Here is a 16,583-nt window from a genome sequence, read left to right as displayed (position 1 = left end):
GAACACAGTGAGAAGGTGGCTAGCTGCAAGCCAGGAAGAGAGCTGTCTCCAGGAATCAAATCAGCCAGCACCTTGATCTTGGACTTGGCAGGCTCCAGAACAGTGAGAAATAAGTTTTTGTCATTTAAGTCACCCAGTCTATGGTAGTTTGTTATAGCAGACTAAACCAAGACACTAACTATATAGCATTTCAGTCTTATTAACTTTCTATCCCTTTTCTACAATAACCATTCCTTTTGTCTGTTTTTTTTCCCACCTATGTTATTTTCCTGAGATAGGCTGCTACTCGCCCTTCCCAAATAATTTTTAAAATTAAAGTCTCTTTTCCCTACTATTTTCCCCTTTTTAGATTCCTACAACACTTAATCTATATCAAAAAACAGAGCACTTAGTTGTATAGTCTTATTTAAACATTTTGTGTCTGCAGTGAATGATGAATGCTTCATGGCTGGGACATGTCTTGTATTCTGTTCCATGTGTCTGTGTTTCCCAACCTTTTTTTGTTTGTTTGTTAAACTCATGAGCCCATCTCACAGTAATACTCATTCTCTCTTAAACCCTTAAACATTTTTTAAAAAGTCATTTTGTTCATTTTTACATGGGAGAAAATAAAGAAGTGATTTAAAGTAAAAAACGTATTTTAGGTCAGCATACTACTAATGCTTATATTACCAATCTGGTTTTAAAGTTCATTTTAAATATAATCTTTAATAACATTCATAACATTTAAAAACACATTTTGACTTTTCCCCATTTAATAAGTGACTTACTCTGTTTAGTTAACTTTATGGAAGAAAAAACATGAATTGCTGGAAAATAAATTTTAAGAAAAAAATTTCATATTTTTAGTCCTGCATGTATGTTATAGGACCAAAAATAGACAAACGCTGCCTTTATGACCTGATGTTTAGAATTCTTATATTTATACTTAAAAATTAAATGATTTGTGCTAATAATTTTTATTTAGTTTCTAAGCAGAAAGAAAGAAGAGATTTCAGGGAACATAGTGATTGTGTTTAAAGAGATCATATATCCTTACTTACTATTTAGTCCCACAAAAGTAAAGTATCCACAGATTTTCATTTTCAGTTAATATTTATTAAGAATCAGATGTAAAAAGCCCCCAACTCCCACCAATAACTAAAATGAAAGACTCACAATACCAAAAGTTGGTGAGGATGTGAAGCAACCAGAATTCTTACGTACTGTTTCTCCATATTCTCACCAGCAGTGGCCATTATCGATCTTTTAAAATCTTTGCTAAATCTGGTGAAAAGAAAACTTATTGTTTTCATTTCCAATTCCTTTTTCATACCATTTTTCTCCTGAGATTGCCTTTTTCTTATTGGTTTATAAACATACATATGTTAGAGTGTTATCTCGCAGTTTCACCAGTTTGGCTTTTAACCTCATAACTGTGTTTTGAGCATCAGTTTTAGCTCAACCTGCACTAAGAACTAACTTTTACCGAATAGCTTTAGAAAGCCTTTGGGGTCCAGGAGCTAGGTGGGAGGAGCCAGCGTGCCCCGGACAGGTTTGCCCCGCCCCGGTTTGCCCCGCCCCGCCCCCTCAGGGAAGCTCCGCCTGTGCGCACGGCTTTCGTTTCCATAGAGCTGCTTCCTACCTCCAGTACCCCGCGGAGAGGCAAAACCTGGAGAGCGGAGGACTCAGCCCTGCTGGAGTCGCCGGCGTGCGTAACGTTGGCGCGTGACGTCAGCCGGCTTCAAGGCGCGTGCGCCGTGTGTCTGTCAGCGCCCAGGGGCCGCCGTCTGCCGGCGTTCGGTGGCGGCGCGGCTTGGAGGTGGGTTTTCGCTCCCGGTGTCGGGAGGGCGGGTCCGGGCCTCCTTCCCGGTCTCCCGGCGCTCCACTGCCCCCCCTGCAGTGTAGACCCCCAGTAGCGGAAGTGGAGAATGACCCCCTCAAGTGAGGAGAGCGAGTGAAGCGGTGCCTCCTTAGACTCGGGGCCGAGGTGGGCGTGAGCGAAGGTAATCCAGGCCCGGCTTCCGAGCCAGGGTCGTCCTTCAACCTTGCAGTGGGTGAGGCAGAGGGTGGGACTGAGCTTGCTCCCGGTCAGGGACCGGGCCTCTTGAAGGGAGCTTGGGACTCATTTCCACCAGTTGAAAGGAGATCTTGGGTGCCCCGGCCCAAAGTAAAGCACTGGATCCACTTAGCTATTATTTTCACAGTTGCCGGGAGGAGAAGTTGGCAGAAACACTTCTGAAACTCCTTTATAAGTATTAATCGGAGAGGTAACAACTGTTGATGAGGTTTTGTGGGTTTTGTGTTAGGCCCGTGAATTTTGCAGGTATTCCCTCTGTGGCTTTCGGCAGGGGCTCCTTGACTTCCTACTCGACTCTGCAAAATAACGATGGTAATACTGACCCTTGTCTCAGAATTGTGATGCCACAAAGCTCCATGGACTGCTCAGTGAAAGGGATAGAGGAACACTTACTGGGAACGTTTTCCTTATGTTCTTTAAACCACATGCCTTTTTTTTTTTTGCTTTGAAGTGCTGGAATGAAGTTGAAATGCTTTATTTTGACTCATATTCAGAACCTAATAGGAGTACCTTTTATGCTAAAATGATACCCATTTTTGGCAAAATACTTGTTGAACTGCTGAAAGAACAGTACAAAGTAAATGCTAATAGAGTACAATCTGGATATTATTGTAGTTATGCTAGCTTACCTTTATTTTCCATTTTAATAATCAAATATTGGCTTTTGTGGGATGGTGGTTTAGTTGTCAATTTTTAGATTCTTTTTGAAAACTGGTGTAGAATTCACTGACTATACTAAATAAACGCAGAACTCATGAACTGAAGTATCTGTTGATTAACATTGTGCTAATAAGTACATTTGACTCTTGAACAAGCAGGGGTTAAGGGCACCGACCCCCATGCATAACTTTCAACTCCCCAAAAACTTAACTACTAATATAATAGCCTGTTGACTGGAAGCCTTACCGATAACATAAACAGTTGATTAACACATATTTTATATGTTACATATACTATATACTATATTCTTACAATAAAGTAAGCTAAAGAAATTGTTAATAAGAAAACCATAGGGGTGGCTGGTTATTTCAGTTTGTTAGAGTGTGGTGCTAATAACACCAGGGTTGCCGGTTCGATCCCCGCATGGGTCACTGTGAGCTGCGCCCTCCTTAAAAACAAAACAAAAAGAGAAAGAAAACCATAAGAAAGAGAAAATACATTTATGGTATTTACAGAAAAAAATACGTGTGTAAGTGGACCCACGCAGTTCAAACCCATGTTGTTTAAGGGTCACCTGTACCATTGTAATACTCATTGCACTATCTGCTGGAATAACTTTTCCAGCACTATGCCATGAAACTATGCTGTTTTCTCTTATATCCCTTTCCCTCTCCAGCGGACAGATGTTTTCGATTTCTTAGGCACACAGAATGTAGGGTGACTGTAATTTGTATATTCAATAAGGATATTTCTTCAGTTTAAAATTCTATCAAGTGTGTTAAGTTTTAGTGGCAAGAAGAAATAATAGAGTGTAAGCATGGAGACATCTGAGTGATCAGATGAGGCAGGAACCTGTAATTTAGAGACATGCAAGGGTAAACCATAGGTCAATTTAAGCATTGAGCAGAAGGAGACAAACCAGTCAAGTATACCACAGTTAACAAGCAAGCAGGATGGTAATGAGTGTTAGTTGGTAGCTTATAAAGGTGATTTGGTATTACCTTTATGTCTTAGCAAGAGAGTGAGATCTGGGCAGAGGACATAGTTGGCAATTCTGGTTGGTGAATAAGTGGATAGTGGTAGAGAGGCCTGGTAGCAGGACCAGTATTGGGTTCAGGTGCAGGATCCTCTCTTGGAAGCAGGTGAGATGCTGAGGGACCTTTAAAAAAAAGCTAAAAGTCGCTTGTTAGAGCTTGACCTAATGATCAAAGGTCGTGTTCAGGGATAAATCTTAGTCTAAGAGTGTGTTTGGAGCTCTGTGGGTGGTATCTCAGCCATGGGTGGAGATCTTGGGGGAGCAACTAGAGGGGTTACTATGGTAATAAGAGCTGCCATTCACTGATGGGTAGTCTGGGCTATATACTTTTGACTCCCCAAAAACTTAACTGCTAATATAATAACCTGTTGACTGGAAGCCTTTCTGATAACATAAACACATATTTTATATATGACTAACACATATTTTACATGTTATATATATTATATGCTAGCATGTTTTATCCTTATCTAAAGAAATGATACCTCAATTTTTTAAATAAGAAACTGAGACTCAGAGATGTAAAGTAATTTGCCCAAGGCCACTTACTAAGCTGTAAGTTGCAGAGCAGAAATTTGAGCCCAGGCCTGTTGTATATCAAAGCCTTTACTCTTTCTTTATTCCAGATTGCCTCATTATGTAATGGAGTCTGCTGACATTAACCTTCCCATTTTATGCAGTTTGTCATGAGTGTGATTTGATTTGCTGTGGATGAGATTTCACTCACTAATAAATTTGATTCATTTAATTATGTGTTTTCTTTTTCTAGATTTTAATTTAATTTGAAAATGAATAAGTGCAGAAAGCCACCACTGGGTTCAAGTCTTGAGACGTTCAGTCCAGATGTTGTTGCTGACATTTTTGAGCTCTTTGCCAAGAACTTTTCTTATGGCAAGCCACTTAATGATGAGTGGCAGTTACCAGATCCCAGTGAGATTTTCACCTGTGACCACACGGAATTTAATACGTTTCTTGATTTGAAGAACTCCCTAAATGAAGTAAAAAACCTACTGAGTGATAAGAAACTGGATGAGTGGCATGAGCACACTTCTTTCACTAATAGAGCTGGAAAAATAATTTCTCATGTGAGAAAATCCGTGAACGCTGAACTTTGTACTCAAGCATGGTGTAAGTTTCATGAAATTTTGTGCAGCTTTCCAATTATTCCTCAGGAAGCTTTTCAGAATGGAAATCTGAATACTCTCCACCTTTGTGAAGCTCCTGGAGCTTTTATAGCTAGTCTCAATCACTACCTAAAATCCCATCAATTCCCTTGTGATTGGAGTTGGGTAGCTAATACTCTGAATCCATACCATGAAGCAAATGACAATCTTATGATGATTACGGATGACCGACTTATTGCAAATACCTTGCATTGGTGGTACTTTGGTCCAGATAACACCGGTGATATCATGACCTTGAAATACCTGACTGGACTTCAGAATTTCATAAGCAGCATGACTACTGTTCACTTGATTACTGCAGATGGGAGTTTTGATTGCCAAGGGAACCCAGGTGAACAAGAAGCTTTAGTCTCCTCTTTGCATTACTGTGAAGTTGTCACTGCTCTGATGACTCTTGGAAACGGTGGCTCTTTTGTTCTGAAGATGTTTACTTTGTTTGAACATTGTTCTATAAACCTCATGTACCTGCTAAACTGTTCCTTTGACCAAGTCCATGTGTTCAAACCTGCTACTAGCAAGGCAGGAAACTCAGAAGTCTATGTGGTATGTCTCCACTATAAGGGGAGAGAGGTAATCCAGCCTCTGTTATCTAAGATGGTGCTGAATTTTGGGACTGAAATGACCAGGAAAGCTCTCTTTCCCCATCATGTGATTCCTGAATCTTTTCTTAAAAGACATGAAGAATGTTGTGTGTTCTTTCATAAGTACCAGCTAGAGACTATTTCTGAGAACATTCGTCTGTTTGAGTGCATGGAAAAAGGGGAACAAGCAAAGCTGAATAATTTAAGGGACTGTGCTGTTCAGTATTTCATGCAAAAGTTTCAATTGAAGCCTCTTTCCAGAAATAATTGGCTAGTAAAAAAATCTAATATTGGTTGTAGTACAAATACAAAATGGTTTGGGCAGAGGAACAGATATTTTAAAACCTATAATGAGAGGAAAATGCTGGAAACCCTTTCATGGAAAGATAAGGTGGCCAAAGGCTACTTTAATAGTTGGGCCGAGGAGCATGCTGCATATCATCCTGGGCAAAGTTCTCTCTTAGAAGGGACAGCTTCCACTCTTGAGTGTCACTTATGGCATATTTTAGAGGGAAAGAAACTGCCAAAAGTAAAGTGTTCTCCTTTCTGTGATGGTGAAATTTTAAAGGCTCTTAATGAAGCAATTGAAAAGTCTTTAGGAGGAGCCTTGAATTTAGATTCCAAGTTTAGGCCAAAACAGCAGTACCATTGTTCTTGTCATGTTTTTTCTGAAGAGCTGATACTTTCTGAGTTGTTTAGCCTTACCAAGTGCATTCAGGATGAACAGGTTATAGAACCCAGCAACCAAATAAAGTGCCTGCTTGTAGGTTTTCCAACTCTCCGTGATACCAAAATGCATATACCGTTGGAAGTTCAACTCTTGGAATCAACTGAACTCATGACTTTTAGCTGTTCATTGCTTCATGATGGAGACCCAACTTACCAGCAGTTATTTTTGGACTGCCTTCTCCATTCATTACAGCAGCTTCATGCAGGCGATGTTATGATTTTGCCTGTACTTTCTTGTTTTACAAGGTTTATGGCTGGTCTGATCTTTGTGCTTCACAGCTGTTTTAGATTCATCACATTTTCTTGTCCCACATCCTCTGAGCCCCTGAAAACCTGTGCAGTCCTACTATGTGTTGGTTACCAGGAACTTCCAAATCCAGTTTTCCTGTATCTGCAGAATGTGAATGAATTGTTGAGTGCTTTGCTTAACTCTGATGCACCCCAGCAAATTTTACAGTTTGTGCCGATGGAAGTACTCCTTAAGGGGGCACTACTCGATTTTTTGTGGGATTTGAATGCTGCCATTGCTAAAAGACATTTGCATTTGATTATCCGAAGAGAGAGAGAAGAAATCATCAGCAGCCTTCAGTAATGAAGTTGAACTTGTCCTTTCTGAGATTTAACATTATGACTTACAGTTTCCATTGTTATTGTGTCCCTTTGCTATTAATTTAAAACCTTTCATTTTGGGGAGAGGCCAACTTTCACATCATTTAAAGTCTCATTATTTCTGGAAAGGCATCAGCTAGTTCCCAGGATATATACATCCATAGGCATAGAATTTTCCATGTGGTGGAATCTATACAGTGATGATATTCAACCTCAAACATGAGATGTATGTATGTGCCTGGGGGTAGACGCCCACGCTTACATATGCAGTTTAGTTGGTCTTAATTTATCTGCTTAAGGTTTGTACCTGTGTGCCTTCATTCAGATTTGATTTTTTTTTCCAGCTAATTTCCTCAATGGCTAATGCTGTTAATTACTAGAAGTCTCTGATGAAAGGAGTTGAGGCAATCCTGAGCAACACTGATTTCCATTAACACTGACCATGTCAGAAATGGATTTAAGGAACTCATCTTGCCAGATTTCTTGATACTATGTACCATTCATTGCCTTTAAGCCATTGACCCAATTTACTTTTATGGTTCCAGTGCAGCTCATGTGCTGTTTTATGAATATTTTACTAACCACAGCCATCCAAGTAGAAAGGATATCAGGACAGCTTCAAACCAAAGATCATGTTTAAAACAATGAACAATTATTATGTCTAATATACTCCTGTATCATGAAAAGCTTAATGTAGCAATTTCTAACTTCCAGGAAATAATCTGTAAACAAAGATTTTTTTTTAATTGCAAATTAGTGTTTATGGTTTCATGTTAGGGACACGTGAATGTGATGTAGTAAATACTGAAGAAAAATTTTAACACTTCCAGAATGATGGTTCAGCATTTAACATTTTTTAATCTTTACTGATTTCTTTTTTCCGTATGGAAGTAGCACTTTACCGAAAGTTTAACCATGAGATGGTTATTTTATCAGTTATGTTTGTTTTCTTTTTAATTATATATATTTGACAGTGTAACTGAGCTTTTCTGGCAAACTATTAAGCAAGTCTTCATTACTTTGAAATTCCACAAAATGGAGATTATTATTACATTCTTACATGTGCATTTTAGACATTTTTGTTAGTTATATGAAAAATAGATGTGTTCGCTGATGTATTTGGTTGATAAATATTAATCTGAATTTTTTTCATGTTCTTTGCTATTTTGAGTTCCATTATAGATTCATGAATAAAGTCATTAGCAGAGAGATTTTGTGTTCGTCTTTTTTAAAGAGAATCATGGGGGAAGTTAAAAATATAACTTGGAAACAGATTTTTTTAAAGGAAGGTTGAATGGGAGTTAATGTTCCTTCATTTCCTCTGATTTGTATTCATTAAAATTTAGTTCTTAATATTGTAATATTTATGGAAGCTCTACTTTGGGAAAGAAATTGAAAACTTAAGGGAGGGAGTCGGATGGGGTAGATTTAGTTCTTTTCAGGGAGGGTGTGGAGGCCTGGAGGTAGATTCTGAAAGAAATGGGATTTCTTACTGGTGACTATGGAAGCAGTTCCAGTTGTATGATAAAAGTCTGATAGAAAAGTGGTTACTAAGACAGAACTATAACCACTCTTGGAAAACCAGTTTGCACTTAGTAGTCTTTATGCATTGGTTGGTTTGGTTTAATGTAATAATGCAGTTTATTTTTACTTATTTTAATGGAATGAAGTTGAAAGCCTAGGTCCAGGTTCTGGTATTAAAACTTTCTTGTAAGCCCCTCAAACAAGTATTGAATGCTTAGTTTTGTAATAATTATCTTTATTGGAATATATAATATACTGATGAATATTAGAATATACTTTTGTTATTTTTATTAAATTTATTGAGGTGACATTTGTTAGTAAAATTATATCAGTGTCAAGTGTACGTTTTTATAATACATCATCTATATACTGCACTCTGTTCCCCACCCAGAGTCAGTTATAATTCTGTCTTCCATCACCATACATTTGATCTCCTTTTTCCTCTTCTACCACCTTCCCTCCCCGCTTACCCTCTGGTAACCACTAAAGAGTTTTTGTTGTCTGTGTCTTATGTGTTTTTGTTTCTTTCTTTGTCTTTTTCCTTTGTTGCTTTCGGTTTCATATTCCTCCATATGAGTGAAGTCATGGTTCTTGACTTTCTGTCTGACTGGTTTTGCTTGTTGCAGATGGCACTATTTCATCTTATGGCTGAGTAGTATTCCATTGTGTATATGTACCACATCTTCTTTAGCCAATTATCTATCAAAGGACACTGGTTGTTTCTGTGTCTTGGCCACCATAAATAATGATAGTGAACATGGGGGTACATACGAGTATGTCTTTATGGATAAATGTTTTCAGATTTTTGGGGTAGATGCCCAGTGTAGTCTTTAATTAGTTCATATAAAATAGCAATTTTTCAAAAAGGAGTTCTTCCTCTCCCCTCCCCCGTTCTGTTATTTGTCTTCTCTTAGTTTTGACCTATACTGAAAATGAAAGTAACTTAGTTTTGGATAAGTACAACTTTATAGTGGAATATTTTGGGAAAAAATGAAGCTGCTTTAAGACCACAGATACCTGAAGATGCCAGCTGATCTTTATCAGTGAAAATACTTAGAAATTATCTGTAACTGAACATTTAATTTCACTCAACTGAAAATTTAAAAGTCTAATCTGCTGTGTTCATATACTATAGGTTACGTACTCATTTACAAATTGTACCCATAATAGGGTTTCTCTAATTTTCTTGAGATCTTGATCTTTGTGTCTTTCGAGGGTCTTAATAGATGAACTAGGTGTAATCATTTTGTTTTGTACAGCAGCATCGGTTTAGCCTGTTAGCGGACATTTAATATTATTTCATTTTGCAGCCACATTGTTGATTTGTGGCTTAAATCTGTTGGGATATAATTAAGGAAAACATTTGTAGAGATTGTTCTTTTTCTCTAAAATAGTTGTGTACATTATGCTGAAAAGATAATTGTATAAAAAGATAATTGTATAAAAAGATATTTGTGGGTAAACCTATTTTATTTACATGTGTATCTGCATCTTTTTGCTATTTAAGATTTGTGCTTCAGTACCAAATTGTTTTACTGGGCAAGACAGATGTACTTTTACTGTCTAGACTTTTGAGAGTTTCTGTTTTGTTTCCAGAGCACTCCAGGATTGACAAATTAGTCTACATACTAGATTAGCTGAAAAATTCAAAACAAGCACAAATACATCTTGGTGAATTTCTTTTTTTTTTATTAAACATCATTCCTGCAACTGTCCAATAATTCCAGTAATATTAATCTCTTGCTGGAGCTATTGCATTTACTGTTTGAGTCAATTTGACCATTAAATTAGGCAATCTTAAATTGTTTCTTTTCTTCTTTCATTTTCTTGCCAGAATTATAAACTCAAGACCAGGGCACTAGTACAAGAATACTTATTTTGTATCCCATATTGTCAACATAGGTATCTACAGAATACTATTTGATTTTGTTTTTATTATAGAAAACTTTCAAACATACACCAAATTAAAATCATATAACAACCCACACACCATGTACCCTCACCCAGTTCCATAATTATCAACATTTTGCTGAACTTATTTTATCTTACACTTTTCTTGGAGTATTTTAAAGCAAATTCATGAAATATCTCTAATAGATAAAGACTTTATCACATCTAACAAAATTAACATCACTCAAGTCCATGTTCAAATTTCCCAGGTTGTCTCAAAAATGCCGTTTTTACAATTTATTCAAATAAGGATCCAAATAAGGTTCACACATTGCATATTCTTAACATATCTCTGAAGTCAGTCTTTTAAGAACCCCTCTCTCTACTCCCAGTTCCAACATTTTCTTTTCCATGCCGTTTTAACTGTCCTGTAGTTTTCCACATTCTGGATCTGGCTGATTATTTTATCTTTTAATTTGTATCTCTGTACCACATATTTTCTATAAATTGGTAGTTAGATCTAGAGGATTGATTACTTTTGGCAAGATTAAATGGTGGTGTGTATTTATTTCCTTTTTTATCACATCAATGAAGCACAAGATGGCTACTTGTCTCCTTTCAGTGACATTAGGTTTCATCAGAGGTTCAGATATTAATCTTGTTTATACACTCCCAAGTTTCCTATCGATCTTTCACTTCAGAGTTGCAGTGTCTACTGAATATTGATACTTGGCTCTATTAGGGGTTTCAAATTAGTGATTTTCTACCCATATTTCTTCTGTATTAGTTGGACCTTATAATATGTGCTTGAAATCATCAGTATTTTTTTTTCTGAAATAGTTTGTTCAGGAAAAGCTGGAGAAATGTTTAATTTTTTGAAGCACTTTATCAATTTTCAGAAAAAAAGTTGTCTTAGCAACCTCCAAGGGTGACCAATGAGGTTTTTTAAGTGATAGTTGTTTTTATGTTTAGGAACTCATGGGTGGTTATATACTTGATGTATTTTAATCAGTTATAACTGTTATTCTCACTTGATGCTCAAATTATCCTAGTTTGGCTTGGATGGGTGGGGGAGAGCCTCTTTCAAGTTGATACCGATGTCATTGTTTTTACATAATTCCATCTTTGATAGCTTCCATACTTTCTGGCACAACATGTGCCAATTTTTTCTTGTATGTATTCTACTCAGCCCTGACATCATCCCGACTTTAGTAGGAGTGTGTGTTGTAGTGCAGTTGTTCTGACTCTTTGGTTTCAAGACCCCTTTACCCTCTTAAAAATTATTGAGGAATCCAAAGAGCTTTTGTTTATGGGAGTTATATCTGTTGATATTTTTCACATCAGAAATTAAAACAGAAAAATTTTAAGCTTTATAAATTAATTAAAAATTACAGTTATACAACCATTATGTGTTGACATAAATTTTTTTATGAAAATTAACTTTCAGAACAAGTTAGAAGCATGGCATTGTTTACATTTTTGCAATTTTTTTTTTGTCTTTATAAGAGAAAACAGCTAGGTTCTCATCTGTTTTTACATTCAATCTGTTGGAATATATTGTTTTGGTTGAAGTAAAGATAATCTGGCTTCACATAGATAATGTAGTTGGAAAAGGGAGGAGTGTTTTAATAACCTTTTTAGGTGATTATGGATATACTTTGATGCTACTCTAAAACTTGACAGATTGCAATGAAAAAGCTTAAACTATGTTAATGAACTTTTTGTACTCTGTTACACTAAAATCCATTGGTCTGTCCTACACTTTGAATGGATCACTTACTCAGATGTAGTTTCGCAACACCATGAATTTGTCATTTGGAAAATATCAGTTCACTGAATTATGTAGATCTTGTAAATGATTACATGGTATAAAAAAAAGTCACTATTTTAAAACATCACCATTGATCTCATCAGAAAAATCTAAATATTGAGAAGTTGTTAGGCTTAGGGTGGTGGACAAAAATTTTCTAAAATTTTAATTTTCACTTGAATGCATGAATTTTATCATGGCAACAAATATTGAAGGTTGTTTTCCGTGAAGTGACAGCTCACTTTATTTATTTTTAAATGTATTTTTTTAAAAAAATCTTTTATTGGGGAACAGTGTGTTTTTCCAGGGTCCATCAGCTCCAAGTCGTTGTCCAGTCTAGTTGTGGAGGGCGCAGCTCAACTCCAAGTCCAGTTGCCCGTTTTCAATCTTAGTTGCAGGGGGCACAGCCCACCATCCCATGTGGGAATTTGACTGGCAACCCTGTTGTTAAGAGCTCGCGCTCTAACCAACTGAGCCATCCAGCTGCCCGATAGCTCACTTTATTAATTTTTGAAAAAGAAGTCTGTCAAATATTCATGTCTGAATAACTATAGTTTGTCTGCCAGTTGTTCTTTAAAGTAAAAATGGTATTCCATGAAAAATGCACAACTTGTTTGCCACTCAGTCGCATAATTGCTTTTCCTGGAGATAGCCATCCTACGTGGGATGCAGCAGAAGTGCATTATGTGTACTTCCCATTTCTTCACTTTGGATATTAAAGACGTACCAAGTGTCAAGACTTAATAAAATTAATCATTTTATTACTTCATCAAGGATATGTTTTAATTAAAAAAATTTATTTTTCAATTTCAGTTGACATACAATATTAGTTTCAGGTGTGCAACATTGCCATCAGACATTTGTATAGCTTACAAAGTAATCACCCCATAAGTCTAGTACCCATTTAACACCATACATAGTTGTTACAATATTATTGACTATAGTCCTTATCTGTAGCTTACATCCCCATAACTGTTGTAACTGGCAATTCGTACTTCTTAATCCCTCGCTGCTTTTTCACCATCAAGGATATCCTTAAGTAGAAATGGCATCACACTATGAATACATGTGATGAAGAGTGTAACTACTAGTTCAGTTTAGTGCCACTACCTGGATTTGTGCTCAGTTTTGCCCACCACTGCTTTTTCATCATCAATGTGCCTATTAACATAGTAAAAAGGGGAAATAAACAATGTCTTGGTTTGGCCCCACACACCACATTTTGAGAACTGCTGCTCTAGTGTTTCCCCATTATATCAGCTGCTTATTTTTTATTATTTAATTGATATTAATGAGGTATTAATTCCTATTTTTGAGGATTTTAAAAAACGAATGTTTAGTTTTTCCATTTTTTAAATCTGTGGAAATGAGCATATTTTTCTCTTTAGCTCTATTAATATGATTAATTGTATTAATGAATTTCCTAATATTGAGCCCCTCTTACATTTCAGGAACAAGCACTGCTTGATCATGATGGATTATTGGATTCTGTTTGTCAGTCATTTAAAATTTTTGTATTAATAAGTGACATTGGTATAGTTTTGTTTTATTGAGCAATATTTGTCTGGTTTTAGAATCAATGTTAAATTTGCTTTATAAAAATGATTTGGACATTTTCTTTTTTTCTATGCTTTGAAATAGTTTAAGTAGCATTTGCATCATCTAATCTTTAAAGATCAGACTTCTTTTTGAAACCAGCTAAACCTGGTGTCTTCTTGGCAGGGGAGCTCTTTAATGACTTCCAGTATTTATTTTTTTCTCCCCCTTTCCCCCCCTCCCCCCAATACCGGTTCAAGCCGTTGTTTCTCAGTCTAGTTGTGTAGGGCACAGCTCCCTGGCCCAGGCTGGTATCAGGAGCCTTGCGCTGCCCCCACTGAAGCAGTTGGTCTCCAGTCGTTAGTCAGCTGCTCACAGCAGCTCATGGCCGCTCACAATGGCTGCCGGCCACTCATGCTGGCCACCGGCTTCTCACGGCAACACACGGTAGCCCACAGCAGCTCACAGCAGCCCATGGCCTATATTTCTTTTTACAAAATTTCATTTGTTCAGAGTTTTTATCTCTATTAGTATCAGTTTTGGTATATTTACCTAGGATGCTATGTATTTCATCTAGATTTTAAAAAAAAATGTTTTTCTCATAGAGTTGTACAAAGTATTATCATGATTAAAAAGACATTTCCTGTTTTGAGCTTGTTTCTTTTGTGTATTTGTGCTTTCTCCCCATCCCTTACTAATCAGATTAACTATTTCTACTTTGTTGATTAATTTTCAAAGAACAATTTTGGTTTGCTTATTTTCTGTTTGTTTTCATTTGTTTGTTTGTTTTAGATTTTATTGGGGAAGGGGAACAGGACTTTATTGGGGAACAGTGTGTACTTCCAGGACTTTTTCCAAGTCAAGTTGTCCCTTTAATCGTAGTTGTGGAGGCCGCTGTCCAGCTCTGGGTCCAGTTGCCATTGTTAGTTGCAGGGGGCGCAGCCCACCATCCCTTGCAGGAGTCCAACTGGTGGTTGAGAGCCTGTGCTCCAACCAACTGAGCCATCTGGGAGCTCAGCGGCAGGTCAGCTCAAGGTGCTGTGTTCAATCTTAGTTACAGGGGGTGGAGTCCACCATCCCTTGTGGGACTTGAGGAATCAAACCGGCAGCCTTGTGGTTGAGAACCCACTGGCCCATGTGGGAATCAAACCTGCAGCCTTCGGCATTAGGAGCATGGCGCTCCAACCTCCTGAGCCACCAGGCCAGCCCTTATTTTCTGGTTTTTAACTCAGCAATTTCTGCTTTATTAAAAAAAAAATTGAGATATAATTGACATATAACATATTAGTTTCAGGTGTACCACATGACTTGATATATGTATACAGAGGGTGCCAAAAAATGTATACACATTTTAAGAAAGGAAAAAGCTATTAAAATTGTAATATATACCAATAACAAAAAAAGAATACAAGTCATGTGTATACATTTTTTTGCCATATATATAGACATATATATCTATATATATTACATTTTCTTTATCCATTCATCCATCAATGGATACTTACATTGTTTCCATGTCTTAGCTATTGTGAATAGTGCTGCAATGAACCTGAGGGTACAGATATCTTTTTGAGTTAGTGTTTTCACTTCTTCAGGACAAATACCCAGAAGTGGGATTGCCATAATATGGTAGTTCTGTTTTTAATTATTTGAGGAATGGCCATACTCTTTTGGTGGAGTAAAATGTAGTGGCTGCACCAATTTACATTCCCATTAATAGAGCAGGAGGGTTCTCTTTTCTCCACATCCTCACTAATACTTGTTATTTTTTGTCTTTTTGATAATAGCTATTCTAACAGGAGTGAAGTGATATCACCTTGTGGTTTTGATTTTCATTTCCCTGATGATTAGTGATATTGAGCACTTTTTCTGTACTTCTTCGCTCCCTGTATGCCTTTTTTGGAAAAATGTCTATTTAGATCCTCTGCTCATTTTAAATCAGATTTTTTTTTTTTTGCTGTTGAGTTGTATGACTTCCTTATATATTTTGACTATTAACCTCTTATCAGATATGATTTGCAAATACTTTGTCCCATTGAGTACATTGCCTTTTCATTTTGTTGATGGTTTCCTTTGCTGTACAGAAGCCTTTTAGTTTGATGTAGTCCTACTTGTTTATTTTTGCTTTTCTCTTTTTACTTTTGGTGTCAAATCCAAAAAATTATCACCAAGACAGATGTCAAAGAGCTTTTGGCCTATGTTTTCTTCTAGGAGTTTTATGGTTTCAGGTCTTATGTTCAAATCTTTGATCCATCCATTTTGAGTTGATTTTTTTGTATGGTGTAAGACAGTGGGCCAGTTTCAATTTGTAGATTGCTTTGGGTAGTATAGATATTTTACCAGTACTAATTCTTTCAGTCTATGAGCATGGACTATCTACATTTATTTGCATCTTCTTCAATTCTTTCATCAATGTCATATAGTTTCAGTGTACAAGTCTTTCACCTCATTGTTAAATTTATTCTCAGGTGTTTTATTCTTTTAGATGCAATTTAAAATGGGATTATTTTCTTAATTTCTCTTTCTGATAGTTGTTATCAGTGTATAGAATAACAGATTTTTGTATATTGATTTTGTATCTTGCAATTTTACTGAATTCGTTTAATAGATTTTTGGTGAAGTCTTTAGGGTTTTCTATATATAATATCATGTCATCGGCAAGCAGTGGCAGTTTTACTTCTTCCTTCCAATTTGGATGATTTTTATTTCTTTTTCTTATCTAATTACTCTGGCTAGGACTTCCAATACTGTGTTGAATAAAAGTGGTGAGAATGAGCATCTTTGTTTTGTTCCTGGTCTAAGAGAAAAGGCTTTTCACCATTAAGTAGGAGGTTAGCTGTGGGCTTGTCATATATAACGTTTATTATATTGAGGTACATTCTCTTTATACCCAGCTTGTTGAGAGTTGTTTTTTTTTAATCATAAGTGGTTGTTGAATTTTGTCAAATGCTTTTTCTGTATCTGT

General features: G+C 36.6%; 1 protein-coding gene across 2 annotated transcripts; it reads left to right on the top strand.

Annotated features, from left to right (window-relative positions):
- The first annotated feature begins 1,666 nt into the window (after nucleotides 1–1,666).
- On the top strand, nucleotides 1,667–8,067 carry CMTR2 (cap methyltransferase 2). 2 transcript variants are annotated; one of them, XM_019757589.3, is made up of 2 exons: nucleotides 1,667–1,801; nucleotides 4,525–8,067. In XM_019757589.3, exon 2 carries the CDS (start codon nucleotides 4,544–4,546, stop codon nucleotides 6,839–6,841), a length of 2,298 nt encoding a protein of 765 aa, XP_019613148.3. In that variant the 5' UTR covers nucleotides 1,667–1,801; nucleotides 4,525–4,543; the 3' UTR covers nucleotides 6,842–8,067. The 2 variants fall into 2 exon arrangements, with proteins under 2 accessions (XP_019613148.3, XP_019613142.3); XM_019757583.3 differs by lacking the exon at nucleotides 1,667–1,801 and adding an exon at nucleotides 1,849–1,985.
- The last annotated feature ends 8,516 nt before the right edge of the window (nucleotides 8,068–16,583 follow it).

Source organism: Rhinolophus sinicus, chromosome 8 (genome assembly GCF_057876585.1).
Source record: "Rhinolophus sinicus isolate RSI-liver-muscle chromosome 8, RSI-T2T, whole genome shotgun sequence".
NCBI classification, from domain to species: domain Eukaryota; kingdom Metazoa; phylum Chordata; class Mammalia; order Chiroptera; family Rhinolophidae; genus Rhinolophus; species Rhinolophus sinicus.
Note: the sequence above shows the minus strand (reverse complement) of the source record. Positions and strands in the feature narration are given on the sequence as shown.

Bases quoted from the DNA above. Each gene is read 5' to 3' on its own strand.
- CMTR2 (XM_019757589.3), top strand. From the start codon at position 4,544: ATGAATAAGTGCAGAAAGCCACCACTGGGTTCAAGTCTTGAGACGTTC.